The sequence below is a fragment of the Simochromis diagramma genome, unplaced genomic scaffold (assembly GCF_900408965.1).
Source record: "Simochromis diagramma unplaced genomic scaffold, fSimDia1.1 OVJJ01000565.1, whole genome shotgun sequence".
NCBI classification, from domain to species: Eukaryota; Metazoa; Chordata; class Actinopteri; order Cichliformes; family Cichlidae; genus Simochromis; species Simochromis diagramma.
In genome coordinates, this window is record NW_024387304.1 from 3,766,528 (window position 1) to 3,781,861 (window position 15,334).

The 15,334-nt window shown below is 44.0% G+C and overlaps 1 protein-coding gene across 2 annotated transcripts; it reads left to right on the plus strand.

Annotated features, from left to right (window-relative positions):
• Positions 1-25: 25 nt before the first annotated feature.
• Positions 26-7,543, plus strand: LOC120716597. Of its 2 annotated transcripts, none has more exons than XM_040004134.1 (2): positions 26-478; positions 748-7,543. In XM_040004134.1, exon 2 carries the CDS (start codon positions 4,689-4,691, stop codon positions 6,936-6,938), a length of 2,250 nt encoding a protein of 749 aa, XP_039860068.1. In that variant the 5' UTR covers positions 26-478; positions 748-4,688; the 3' UTR covers positions 6,939-7,543. The 2 variants fall into 2 exon arrangements, with proteins under 2 accessions (XP_039860068.1, XP_039860069.1); XM_040004135.1 differs by having other exon boundaries at positions 26-182.
• The last annotated feature ends 7,791 nt before the right edge of the window (positions 7,544-15,334 follow it).

Consider the following 15,334-nt stretch of genomic DNA (forward strand, 5'->3'; position numbering starts at 1 on the left):
TTCCTTCTGTCTTTTTTTTATTATCGTAATCATTACATGTGTAACATAGTTAAATAGAGTTGAAGTTAAATCCCGCTAAATGGGACATTGGCGCCACCTACTGTCGAAAAAGTCACCCTGCAATATTCACAAAGGGCAAGGGATTCTGGGTAATCCTCAGAATAATGGAGGATTCCTGCGAGGTAAGGAATGCGCAAATGTCGTGGGGAGGAAAAATCATATCGCAGGCTGTTAAAGTAATACAGTCTGACCCGATTATTTTTGTTGTTTATACATCATTTGTTGCGGGTCATTTCTCCAGTCTTTATGTTGAACTGAGTGCACGTTTATGTGAGATTTCTTTATTGGGAGGAGAGGAAACAAAATGGGAGCATAGTTAGCTAACTCTGTTGTTGCTTTCCCGTTTAGATTTTGTGCTGATTGCCCACGACGTTAAAAAGAGAGCATTCTAACCATTGCCTTTTTGTTGTGAATGCAGGTATGTGACTGTGCCACACTGTTTAGAGAATTTACATTGTTTCATGTACAGCTTTAAAATATATTTCTATATTCCTTTCATTTGGGAAATTTAACATGCAATGTTAATGGTGTTGAAGTTTTTCTATTTTGGTTGTATAAATTTACCACTATACGATCACACTGCAAGTGGAAATGTAATCCTGAGAATAATGGAGGATTCCTGCGAGATTTTGTGCTGATTGCCCACGACATTAAAAAGAGAGCATTGCCTTTTTGTTGTGAATGCAGACCAGAGAAGACACTACACAGAGGTCACATTGGTGCCGTGACTCGTTCGTGACGCTGCTGAATCGGGCTGGTGTCTTCTCGTCGCAGCATCATCGTGGAGCATCAGCTTCCTTATTGTTTAGTCTGTTGGGTAACGGAATCAAACTTTGGGGACTGTTGGACATACTTTTATATTGGCTTTGTATATTGCCATATTGTATTAAGTCCACCTTAGCTCTATTAATATTCTGCTAGATATGGATCTAAGTGACTCTGATGACACCCCAAATGTGACTCCCCTTGTTGTGGGTAGGGGCAGAGGGTTCACAACTGTTCCTTTTTCACTGGGTGACTGTCGGGTGGGGCATAGAGCTGCAGATAGTTCTTGTGAGCTGGTGGCTGAGTCGCAGTCAGTACAGTGCACTAAGTCATCTACCTCAGACCCCCCAGTAACTGATGTGAGTCTAGTCGACCAAATGAGCGACATTGTGCAGCAAATTGGGCAACGCCTGGCTGATAGCATTCTGTCACACCTGACTACGCCACACACTTCGAGCCCTGCATCTGCTACATATACATGTCCTGAGGTGGCGCATGAAACAACAGATCTCCCCTCCAGCCGCTCACTAGATCTCTCTCAAGTCCAGCTGGTGGCTCCACGACAGGTTAAAGACCCACCTGTGTTTCGGGGGGAGAGTTCAGACTCATTGTTGATGAGTGGCAGGAAGCCATGCAGAGTTACATAAAGAAGAGTGCCATTCTTCCAGAAAACCAAGCTGAGGAGATTTTGATGCATCTGAGAGGCAGGGCAAAAGATGTTGTGAAATTTGGTGTGAGGAATGGTGGAATTGATGTCCAGCATAATCCACAAGCTATCTACAGACTTCTGCACAAACATTTTAGTTCCACCCAGTGCTCGTCTGTGCCCCTGGCTGACTTTTATTCCACCCTGGCGAAGGACCGAGAGGATCCATATGAGTACTGGCTGAGGCTGAACAAGGCTGCTGATGTTGTTGGCAACTGTCTTAAGGAGCAGGGGAAATCTTTTGAGAACTCTGGTGTGGAGGTTGCACGCATGTTCATCAGACACTGCCCCTGCAGAGACTTGGCTCTTATTTTTAGAACCAAAACATGTGATAAATGGTCAGCTCGTGAAGTTCAAGAGGTACTGGATGAGTATCACCTGGGTAAGGGGTTTCAGTCTCCTCCACAGACGGGTAACTGTGTCTATGTGAATAAGGCAGAGGTTAGCACAAATGGTACTCCTTGTTTGGCTGACCATGAGCAGAGGCCAGCTGTGAGTCAGGATGGCTCTGCTATTGAGAGGTTGATCAGCATGCTAGAGAAGGTGCTGCTTCAAGGCCCAGGCTATGCTCGAGCTAATGCCAGGCGACAGAGTGCCCGACTGCCGAGAATACCGGGCTTAGATAACACACCATGTTCCATCTGCAGAGATAGCTCCCACTCCACACTCACGCACTGTCGGGAAAACAGATTGTGCTTCCTGTGTCACCTACCTGGTCATTCGAGACGTAACTGCCCAGAGGGCAAGTGTACTCCTTCCAGTGGTCATCAGGGAAACTGAACGATCTGCGTGGAGGGGAGGACAGCGCAGATCCAGCAAGTAAGCCTCCCATCTTGGATGTGACTGATATTAATGATTATGACACTTTGTATTCTACTTACAGTGGCATTGTCCCGCCAAATAAAACACTGATTGCACAGGGCTTGCATAGGCTCTCAAACACTGACAGTTTATTCTACTCTGCAGTGACTACTAGTGGTGGACAAGTTCTTAAAGCATTAGTGGACAGTGGCTCTATGGCGTGCACCATAAGTGAGACAGTTGATGAGAAACTTTCACAATCGATACCTGATATTGAGAGACGTTCAGCTGAAGACGTTGTCATTGTTGGTTGTGGGGGTCACCTCGTTACGCCTTCTGCTATGTATGATCTTACAGTGTCAATATATGGCTTTAAGGTGGTGATTCCTGTTCTGGTGGTTCCGGGCCAGGCTGATGACATGATTCTGGGCAGCAATGCGATAAAGTGGCTTATTTCACAGTTAAAAATGACTGTTGGTACCCAGGATGATGCTTTTCCTCATTTGGCAACTTTGCTGTCCTATTCTGATGACTGTGGTGGCAGAGCAATGCCTCCAAGTTTTGGCACTGCAAAGCTTAAGAGACGCGTCACCTTGCAGCCCTTGTCTGAACATTTAGTGTGGGCTAAGCTGCCTGCTCCTGATGCCTCAGCGGTGGGAAGTGCTGTCATTATTGAACCCACTCAGTCTCGATCCAAACCTGCACAGATCCTAGTGGGACGAGTTGTCACTTCCTTGTTTGGGGATGGTTGGGTCCCTGTTAAAGTGGTGAATCCCTCCGACAAGCCCCTCACTCTCAGGAGAAATGCTAAGGTTGCTGATGTGTCCCCCTGTCTTTCTGTGCAGGACTTACCTGAACCTGTTCAAATTCGATCCAGTACACAATACACACAGAACTCGTCGCCCGCACCGAGATCAGAAGCGGAGATGTCACAGCGCTTGTGTGATTTGGGCCTGCAGGACCTGGACCTCTCGTCCTGTGAAGTTTCCCCAGAATGGAGAGATAGGCTGCTGCGACTCATTGAGCAGTATGAGTCCATCTTTTCAAGGCACAAAATGGACTGCGGTGAGGCTGCTGACTTTGTCCACAGAATCCGCCTGGTGGATGACAAGCCCTTCAGACTGCCATACAGACGGGTCCCACCATGCCATTACGAGAAGCTTCGCACTGCCCTAGATGAGATGGAGGAGTCAGGGATAATCCGTAAGTCCCAGAGTGAATTCTCATCCCCCCTTGTCTTAGTTGTTAAGCCAAATGGTGACCTGCGCATATGCAATGACTTCAGATGGTTAAATGCAAGAACAGTTAAAGATGCACATCCATTGCCTCATCAGTCAGACGCCCTCGCAGCACTTGGTGGGAATGTTTTTTTTTTCTACTATGGATCTCACATCGGGGTTTTACAATGTCAGACTCCACGAGGACGACAAAAAATACACGGCATTCTCCTCCCCATTTGGCCTTCATGAATATAACAGGATGCCTCAAGGCCTGACAAATAGTCCTGCTACTTTTATGCGAATGATGATGTCCATTTTTGGTGATGAGAACTTCACAAGTTTGTTGTGTTATCTGGATGACCTTATGGTCTATGCCCCATCCGAACAGGTGGCTCTTGAACGTCTGCAGATGGTTTTCTCACGACTTTCTGCCAACAACCTGAAGCTCGCACCAAAGAAATGCCACTTTCTTCAGCGGTCTGTGAAGTTCCTGGGACACATCATATGTGGTGAGGGTGTGAAAACAGACCCAAGTAAAGTGCAGGCTATAGACAATGTGGAGGAAGCAGACCTGATGGAGTCTGACGGGGTGACACCATGTGCAAGGAAAATCAGATCCTTCCTGGGGATGGTTCTCTACTACCATCATTTTATCGAGCGGTGCTCTGCAAAAGCTAAGCCACTGTTTGATCTTGTGGCTGAACCAGCTGCGCTACGCAAGAGAGGTAGAGGCCGTAAGCCTAAATTTAAAAGGGGCCATGTGAAGCTGTCTCCGGCTGACTGGACTGATGAGTGCAGGGAAGCATTCAAGGCCCTAAAACATGAACTTGTGCATAGTGTCACATTAGCCCATCCAGATTTTACTGCGCCCTTTCTCCTTGCAGTTGATGCTTCCTTTGACGGCCTCGGAGCCATCCTCTCACAGTTGCCCCCTGATGGTAGCATCGCCAGACCAGTGGCATTCGCCAGTAAGACCCTGTCACACTCTCAGCTAAACTATCCAGCGCATCGTTTGGAGTTTCTTGCTCTGAAATGGGCAGTCTGTGACAAGTTTAGCCATTGGCTGAAAGGGAGCCACTTCACAGTGTGGACGGACAATAACCCGCTGACATACATCTTAACCAAGCCTAGGTTAGATGCATGTGAGCAACGATGGGTTTCAAAGCTTGCAGCATACAGTTTTGAACATACAGTATGTCCCTGGCACCAAAAATGTTGTCGCGGATGCATTGAGTAGAGAGCCATTTGTCCAGTCGTGCATAGGCCACAGGCTAGTCACTGAACCTTATGCTGCCCTATTGAACCAAATGCACGGTCTGGTGGATGGGACTGTGCAGGATATGTTTCGGTGTGCTGCAAACTGCCAGTTGGTTGTGGATCAGTCTGAGGAAGGAGCTACAACTATCCTAGCTAACCCTCAAGGTTCTCTCTCGTCACAGGATGTTTCTGCTGTGTTGGCTGCACATGACACTGGTGGTATCAGCCATGTGAGAGGTGTGGGATCTGATATCCCTCAGGTTCCAACTATTGCCCGTCCAGCCTGTACGCCAAGAAGTGAACTCGCTAACCTGCAGGAACAAGATGAGGTTTTGGGCAGAGTTTCCTTTTATGTCCGGCGTCACAAGAGGCCCACCAGGCGTGAACGTGCTGGCGAGTCCCGTGGTGTGATGAAATTACTCAGACATTGGTCCAGGCTCTTGATTAAAGATGGTATGTTGTATAAGGTGAAGAAAGACAGGAACATGAACATGACGATTTACCAGTTTGTTGTCCCAGACACTCTGAAGACTGAAGTTCTCCGAGGCATCCATGATACGGCGGGTCATCAGGGCCAAGTCCGCACCCTGTCTCTTGCAAGGCAGAGATTCTTTTGGACAGGGATGGAGCGTGACATCATCAATCATGTGAAAGGCTGTTTTCGTTGTGTGGTTGGGAAAACCCCAGAGCCGAATGACCGTGCCACACTGGAGAGCATTTGTACCACTGAACCGATGGAGCTAGTCTGCATCGACTTCTGGACTGCTGAACAGACTGACAAGAAGTGCGTTGATGTTTTGGTTGTCACAGACCATTTTTCCAAATTAGCGCATGCATTCCCTTGTAAGAATCAGTCTGCCAAGCAGGTTGCTCGCCGCCTGTGGAATGACTTTTTCTGTGTGTACGGCTTTCCCAGACGTATACACTCTGATCAAGGAGCCAACTTTGAGAGTCAACTCATTAAGGAGCTCCTGGACATGGCTGGCATCCAGAAATCACACACCACTCCTTACCACCCAATGGGGAATGGTATTGTCGAGCGATACAACAGGACCTTGGGAAACATGATACGGGCTTTGCCCCCTCAATCCAAAGCCAGGTGGCCGCAAATGCTTCAGATGTTGACGTTCTGCTACAATTGCACTGAACATGAAACAACAGGTTTCGCACCTTTTTTTCTCGTATTTGGGAGAATTCCTCGTCTGCCTGTTGATGTTGTTTTCCAGCATGTTCTCCCTGATGGTGCCGTTGTTGACCACGGTGAATTTGTCGCCCATTTGAAGCGTGACCTGTCTGAGGCTGCCCGCATTGCCAGGCAGAACAGCCGTACTGCCCAGGCTCGCCAGGTGAAGAATTATGACCGCAAGGCTAAGGGTGCGCCCCTCTCAGTCGGTGACAGAGTCTTGCTTGCTAATCGTGGTGAGAGAGGAAAGAGGAAGATCGCTGACAAATGGGAATCCACAGTTTTTGAGGTGGCGTCTGTGAAACCTGACATCAATGTGTACCACATCAGAGACCCTGTGACTCTCAGGGAAAAAGTTGTTCACCGAAACCTACTACTTCCTGTGAGTTTCATTCCTGCAGGAAACGAGTGCATACCAGTGTCAACCTGCCCCTCTGTTGCGGATAGTGGACAAGGTGAACCAGAACTTCCAGGTGATGTGCAGGATGGTGAGACGAAGACGGTTCGCTGGCTCATGCAGATGGACCAAGCAAGTGACAGGGACTCTGCAGTTGGTCAACCTGGTTGTTCTCTTGGTGCGGCTTTCAGCGTCCCAACCTCTGAGGCAGAATCGACTGTGGCCCCGCCTGCTGGGTGTGACCCGTTGGTTTCCCAGTTGCCCTCCCCTGCCCCCTCTATTGAATCTGTTGTGTCCCGGAGTGCCTCCTCGCAGCTTCTGGCGGAAGATGCTCCACATGTCCTTTCCCCTGATCTTGTGACTGACACACGACTGAGTACAGAGGACCGTGTAGTGCGTACACAGCCACCACCTCTTTGTACTAGATCAGGTAGACCTGTGAAACCTCCAACACGTCTCATTTGTGAGATCAATGAACAACAGGTTGATGATTCAGTGTCGACAGTTGACTCCTTGTTTTCATTTGTGCGAAATATGTTTTCAGGATAGATTACTAGCCGTTTTGTAAATGTGCTGTTACTCAGAACGTTTTGGGTAATACCTGCGTGGAGCAATGTTCACATCATGGGAGGTGTATACGGCATCTTTCATATCTGGGTTGGCAGGGGAATTGGCCGCTCTCTTGCTTGCCTTATTCCATATGGAAAGTTTTTTTAACTGACTTGAACTATAATGTGCTCCCACGGTCACACTGTTATGTTTTATGCATTGGAAGTTTCTGTTTTTCTGTTGTCATGCCCCAATTTAGCAGGATTTAAGGGGTGTGTGTGTAACATAGTTAAATAGAGTCGAAGTTAAATCCCGCTAAATGGGACATTGGCGCCACCTACTGTCGAAAAAGTCACCCTGCAATATTCACAAAGGGCAAGGGATTCTGGGTAATCCTCAGAATAATGGAGGATTCCTGCGAGGTAAGGAATGCGCAAATGTCGTGGGGAGGAAAAATCATATCGCAGGCTGTTAAAGTAATACAGTCTGACCCGATTATTTTTGTTGTTTATACATCATTTGTTGCGGGTCATTTCTCCAGTCTTTATGTTGAACTGAGTGCACGTTTATGTGAGATTTCTTTATTGTGAGGAGAGGAAACAAAATGGGAGCATAGTTAGCTAACTCTGTTGTTGCTTTCCCGTTTAGATTTTGTGCTGATTGCCCACGACGTTAAAAAGAGAGCATTCTAACCATTGCCTTTTTGTTGTGAATGCAGGTATGTGACTGTGCCACACTGTTTAGAGAATTTACATTGTTTCATGTACAGCTTTAAAATATATTTCTATATTCCTTTCATTTGGGAAATTTAACATGCAATGTTAATGGTGTTGAAGTTTTTCTATTTTGGTTGTATAAATTTACCACTATACGATCACACTGCAAGTGGAAATGTAATCCTGAGAATAATGGAGGATTCCTGCGAGATTTTGTGCTGATTGCCCACGACATTAAAAAGAGAGCATTCTAACCATTGCCTTTTTGTTGTGAATGCAGACCAGAGAAGACACTACACAGAGGTCACACATGCGCCTTTAAATATGTTACTATGTATTTTCACATTGCTGTATAGCAGCTGTGTCTATATATATTGCCGTGTTACGTAGGGCAAAAAGAGACTGAAGCCATCCCCACCCAACGCCCGGCTACCTCTATATCACAGCTAACGGAGGGTACTCCGTTAGCTGTGATATAGATCTTAAAATTAGGGGTGCAACGATATTCGTATCGATATTGAACCGTTCGATACAGTGCTTTCGGTTCGGTACGCATATGTATCGAACAATACAACATTTGTAATTTATTTTATCAATTTTCCTTCTGACGATGCTGTCTGTGTTGAGCGCTCAGTGAATCTGTGTTCGACTACTCCGCCTAGGCTGCACTGTTGAGCGCAGATCCACTGAGCGCTCAACACAGACAGCATAGTCAGAAGGAAGAGCGCAGGGCACCTCCCCCACCCTCATTCAGATCTGGCGTTTGGAATTATTTTGGTTTTCATGTGACGTATGACCCTGAAGGTAAGCGAGTCATGGACTAAAGTAAAACAGTATGTTGGATGTGCCATGCAATGCTCAATTACATTGGTGTGAACTAGTGTGTTAGCGCAGTTAGCTCGTTAACGTGTTGGCCGTCTAGCCCCATGCACGGAGCGATCGGCGGTAGCTCGTTAACGGAGATTTGCCGTGTTGTGGCGTTAAGGTCATTTCAACGAGATTAACCTGAAAGCACTAGTGGGAACACAACGAATATGACTGCACATTTACGCCGACATCATCCTAGTGCAAAGACAAAAACAACAAGCATGCCACTAACTTTAGCCGAGTCATTTAGACAGCTGTTAGCACATGATTCTCCTTATGCTGCTGAGAATATAGCCCAGAAGAAGCGGATAGTATAGCTTTTATTTTGGAAAGAGACATTTCTCTGTAATAAACTCTCTTTTCCAAAGATGAGTGATTCCTCAATCAGATACAGGGCTTGCAATATCGCTAGCCCGACGTCCCGGAGCTAGCGATTTTTTCAGTCGGGCTACCAAAATCTATCTCTTCCCTGCCCGTCGGGCTATTGTAGGAAAAATATATGTCAGTGCTTTTGCATTCTTTCAGAAATGTAGCTGGGTAATTATGTCATTGGCATCGGTGAGCCACTGTCAATATGTGACATATTGAAGTCGCGTTTGAATTTGCGCTTGTTTTTTTGCTTTCACTTTGCAATCGTGGAACTGTGTATAGAGAGCGACAGCACTGATCTGTGAGTGATGATAATTTGTGCACCAATTCCTCTGACATCGTCTTATTAATCGTTAGCTTACTATGCAAACATGACAAGTGAAATCTCCCGCAGCAAGCTTAAACATGTGAGAGGTTGATCGCGCAGAGAATCGCTGAGCTTATGTGAGTGAGCGTGTAAAAGCATTTCAGTTCTGCTGAGCCAAATAAGACAGGTCAGGGTGAAGAAGTGACAGCCAAAGAAAAGCTTACCACAAAACGGAAAAGTTATGACAAATCAGACTATAAGGCAAAAAGAAAGTGCAGCTTTATGGTTTCATGGACAAAAGAATTTCTGTGGCTGCAATATGATGAGCTAAATAACCAGGGCTGCACATAAGTGGTCCACAGGTGCGCATTCGCTGTCAAAATAAAAAACACGCACAAGGGTTAGGGTTAAATTTAAAAACTGTACTTTTGAGTTAAAATATATATTTATAATTTTAATAAATGACAAATTAAAAATGCATGAACATTTTTTTGTATCGAAAAAATATCGAACCGTGACACCAAAGTATCGAACCGAACCGAACCGTGAATTTTGTGTATCGTTGCACCCCTACTTAAAATCCAGCCTTATGTGACTGAAAATGATCCAAGTGCAAAAACAGAGCTTTTCTGTATGTCCTAATAATAAGGCATTTGGATTCTTACTCAAAGATAAATCAAAATTAGTTAGATCTATATATAAATGTGAAATGTTGTTTGAGTAGTGAAAATGTTCTAATGGCTCAGTATTGTGTCTGTGATTGTGCGTGTGTGCACATGAGCCAGGAATGCAGGAAGACAATAACTGTGTTGTCACACAAAATCCTGAATCAGAACAATAATTGTTAAACACAGAACCAGGATTTATATGAGGTTTTACTACTACAATCGCTTAAAACTGATCAAACTGTAACACAGCAAATGTAAATATGTTCAATTGGTCAATACTGGCATGTTGAATCAAAATAAAATAAATAAAAATAAAAATGTTTAAGTTAACTAGTATAATAAATCAATAAATGTGATTCTAATAACTGGCCTCACTGAGAGCCTGTACAGAGTCTGACCTTGGTGTGTGTGTGTGTGTGTGTGTGTGTGTGTGAGTGTGTGTATGTATGTATGTGTGTTTGGTGCAGGATGCGTCAACATGACACACTGGAGCCACTATTTTCAGTGAATGTCTGACTCACAAAATGTATGATTTTATAAAAGAAGTTGACTAAAATAAATTTTAAAAATAAATAAACGTTGATTGACAAACATTATGAAAAGAAAGTATTATCTTCTGTATTTGAATTATAAAGGAATTATGTTACAATAAATGTTCATGTGAAAATGTGCTAAAAACAAATCTGAATTACATAAACTGAATGAAACAGAATAAATTATATCCATCTGTGACTGAATATTTAAATGTGATGTGAACTCTCTATACTAGAAATAACAAAGAATATGTAATAAAGTGGTTTTAAAGGTTAAACTTTGTGTTAAAGTTGGATAAACAGAGACTGATAGATAGGGTGTGGGTGGACACTGGATGATTAGACGTAAACAGCTTGACTGAATGACCAAAATATGAAGATGTGATGGCTAGCATGAGAGGGGGGAGAAAAGTGGGCTGTAATAGAGATTTGGGTTCTTTCCTTTTTGTCTTCTGTGAGATGAGCAGTTCAGAAGATTGGATCTAAGAGGTTCAAGTTAAAATTCCAGCAGGGATGCGAGTGTGAAAACAGCAGCACAATCTGTGAACCTGTGAATTGATCTTGTAATTTTTGTCTTTCCATCTACATCTCATTTTTTCCATGTTATGTGGTTAATTCACAAGGATTTTGGTTTACATTATACTTCCACTGGATGGCCAGCTGTTTGGAGATGATCATCTACTTGGAAACAAAGGGATAAGTGCAACTTTAGGTCTGGTTGTGCTCATTCTCTCTCCAACCTCTCTTCACCAAAGATAAGAACAAAATCAGCATTAGCTCAGAGTAGGTAAGTTATATAAGTATAGATTAAGTGATTTGGTTATTGTTTTGTCATTATTACTATTTGCTAAATTGCTTTAGTATAATCCCCTGCAATTAAAGTTTAAATTGTGGACATTCACTTATTATCCTTTAGTGAAACACATTCGGCACAGGATTATCTGTACAGAACATGGCCCGGAAGTCCCGTTCCCTAGGGCAGTTGAGAATGATCGAGCTAACATCCTGTGGGACTTTTACAAATGGACGAATGGTGATGGTGGATGACCAGAGGAAGAAGGCTATAGTGTAGCAACATGTAGTGATGGCAACATGAGGAAAAGGAACACGAGATGCTTGTGAAATAACAAGGGCTGAGTGAGGAGCTCTAGGGTGGAGGGCAACAGTGGTTCAGGTGATAATTGGACTTTCAAACTGGGCGAGTGGTTCCAGCAGATCCAGGGACCAATATCCAAGATCTCTGTGTAGAAGAGTGCAGTCCTGGAAACAGACAAGATACTGCACAGGGCCTTCAAGCTTGCAGGCTTCTGCAGGCTCACAGGCTTTTTCTACTCTCCCAGAGCACTCAATGGTTTTATACAACATGGCTCATTCACATATTCACATCCACTGATGCTAAGATCCTGTGGGACTTCCAGATACAGATGGAAAAACTGGTGATGGCTAACCAACTGACCATAGTAGTGGTGGACAAGCAGAGGAAGACGGCCGTAATGATAGATGTAGCTATACCGAATGACCGCAACATCAGGAAGAAGGAACACGAGAACCTGGAGAAGTACCATACGCAGAGAAGAGCTCGAGAAGATGTGGAGGATGAAGGCAACAGTGGTTCCAGTGGCTCCAACTGATCCAAGGAACAACACCTGTGATCTCTGTCCAGAAGAGCAAATGCCTAGTATGTCAGATTACAAGTCCAGCCCTGGCTCAGGCCCTTAGGTCCAGTAAAAGGAACTCTACAGGGAGTGCAGAATTATTAGGCAAATGAGTATTTTGTCCACATCATCCTCTTCATGCATGTTGTCTTACTCCAAGCTGTATAGGCTCGAAAGCCTACTACCAATTAAGCATATTAGGTGATGTGCATCTCTGTAATGAGAAGGGGTGTGGTCTAATGACATCAACACCCTATATCAGGTGTGCATAATTATTAGGCAACTTCCTTTCCTTTGGCAAAATGGGTCAAAAGAAGGACTTGACAGGCTCAGAAAAGTCAAAAATAGTGAGATATCTTGCAGAGGGATGCAGCAGTCTCAAAATTGCAAAGCTTCTAAAGCGTGATCATCGAACAATCAAGCGTTTCATTCAAAATAGTCAACAGGGTCGCAAGAAGCGTGTGGAAAAACCAAGGCGCAAAATAACTGCCCATGAACTGAGAAAAGTCAAGCGTGCAGCTGCCAAGATGCCACTTGCCACCAGTTTGGCCATATTTCAGAGCTGCAACATCACTGGAGTGCCCAAAAGCACAAGGTGTGCAATACTCAGACACATGGCCAAGGTAAGAAAGGCTGAAAGACGACCACCACTGAACAAGACACACAAGCTGAAACGTCAAGACTGGGCCAAGAAATATTTCAAGACTGGTTTTTCTAAGGTTTTATGGACTGATGAAATGAGAGTGAGTCTTGATGGGCCAGATGGATGGGCCCGTGGCTGGATTGGTAAAGGGCAGAGAGCTCCAGTCCGACTCAGACGCCAGCAAGGTGGAGGTGGAGTACTGGTTTGGGCTGGTATCATCAAAGATGAGCTTGTGGGGCCTTTTCGGGTTGAGGATGGAGTCAAGCTCAACTCCCAGTCCTACTGCCAGTTTCTGGAAGACACCTTCTTCAAGCAGTGGTACAGGAAGAAGTCTGCATCCTTCAAGAAAAACATGATTTCATGCAGGACAATGCTCCATCACATGCGTCCAAGTACTCCACAGCGTGGCTGGCAAGAAAGGGTATAAAAGAAGAAAAACTAATGACATGGCCTCCTTGTTCACCTGATCTGAACCCCATTGAGAACCTGTGGTCCATCATCAAATGTGAGATTTACAAGGAGGGAAAACAGTACACCTCTCTGAACAGTGTCTGGGAGGCTGTGGTTGCTGCTGCACGCAATGTTGATGGTGAACAGATCAAAACACTGACAGAATCCATGGATGGCAGGCTTTTGAGTGTCCTTGCAAAGAAAGGTGGCGATATTGGTCGCTGATTTGTTTTTGAATGTCAGAAATGTATATTTGTGAATGTGGAGATGTTATATTGGTTTCACTGGTAAAAATAAATAATTGAAATGGGTATATATTTGTTTTTTGTTAAGTTGCGTAATAATTATGCACAGTAATAGCCACCTGCACACACAGATATCCCCCTAAAATAGCTAAAACTAAAAACAAACTAAAAACTACTTCCAAAAACATTCAGCTTTGATATTAATGAGTTTTTTGGGTTCATTGAGAACATGGTTGTTGTTCAATAATAAAATTATTCCTCAAAAATACAACTTGCCTAATAATTCTGCACTCCCTGTAGAAAGTAATATTAAATAAATTCTAACAACAGCTTATCAAGGTTAAACATGCTGCTGTTGTTTATCCGCTGGTTTCCTCTTTCTGGTGCAAAGTGGGCGATAAACAAACAAGAGAGACGGAGTCGCGACAGAAAAGCAGATCAGCTGATCATTAAGCAGTTTCATGATTGAAGTAGCAGCAGGAGAGGGAGGGAGAGAGAAGAAGCAGTCGCTCCATATATCGGTTGTTAAGCTTGACGTGGGAATGCTTTACAAACATTCAGAGATGAACTTACACACTTGCTTTACTTCTCTCTGGGATAACTTTGTCGGAGATGAAATGCCGGGTTGGTAGCGAGGCTCCAAATGCTCAACCAGACCACTGACAGGTCTCACACGCCACAGCCGCTCTATCACGTGATCCATACTGCTCCGACGTGCTAAGGTTATGAGCCGAGTTACGCCATGTCACAAGTTTTGTGAGGTGCTTTCGTGATATTTAATGGATCAGATTACATTTTTTATTTCTCTCCGATATCCAATCCAGTAATTTAGGCCAGTATCTCTAACCAAGACATTTTGGACAACTTCATTCTCCCAACTTTGCAGAAAATGTTTGAAGATAGCCCCTTCCTGTTCAAACATGGACCTGCAAGGTCCATAAAGACATGGATGAGCAGATTTGGTGTGAATGAATTTGACTGGCACGAAGTCCTGACCTCAGACCAACAGAACACATTTGGGATGTGGAATGGAGAAGAAGCATACTGTTAAACCTAGCTGTTAAAGCTGGGTTAAGAAGAAAGGTTATTATCAGTGAGCTGCAGTAGGCTTTATATTGCTCCTCACTGATCAGATGCAATGTTTGCTGTTAAAGTGTTGATGCAGAAGTATAGAGAAGGTCAGAAGGAGCTTCATTGTATTTTTGTGGGTCTAGAGAAAGCACATATTAGGGTACCAAGAAAAGAAAAAGTCAGTGTTTAGGTGTGCGGGAGAAATTACAGATGGGTTCAATGTGGGGGTGGGACAACATCAGGGATCTGCTCTGAGCTCCTTTATGTTTGCACTGCTGATGGAAAGCCTGACAGATGTGGTTGGGCAGGAATATAGGATATAATATAGGATTATAGTGTTTGCAGATGACATTGTAATCTATTTTGAGAGAAGGGAGTAGGTGGCTCCACCAATCCTAAAATCCATATACAGTTTTAGAACAACATATGCGCCCATCCAGATTACACCTTTTTCAGATGTATAATTCATATACATGATATTCAGCAAGATAATGCTAAACGCTATACTGCATCCACTAAAACACTAAGGTTTCATATTAGAAAAGTTGTTGGACTGGTTTGCCTACTTCCAGACCTGTTGGCAACTGAAAACATCTGGCCCATTATGAGCCAAAAAACATGACAAAGAAGACCCAGGACTGATTAGCAGCTCTATTTTTTCTTAAAATGGACCAGTTCCTCAGTTTAAACTGCATTCTGTAGTTTACATTTTACACACTGCCTGAAGTGTTTTGGATTTGGCTTTGTTTTAAGAATAAAAATATTACTTAACCTCAGTTTTCTAATGCCAAAAACACTCTAAAGTCCAAATGCTACAGATTAAAGAGAAATAAGGTAAAGAGAGCTCAATTTCAGATCTTATACTAGAAATA

Coding starts and splice junctions, on each gene's coding strand:
- LOC120716597 (XM_040004134.1), top strand. CDS start 4,689: ATGCATGTGAGCAACGATGGGTTTCAAAGCTTGCAGCATACAGTTTTG.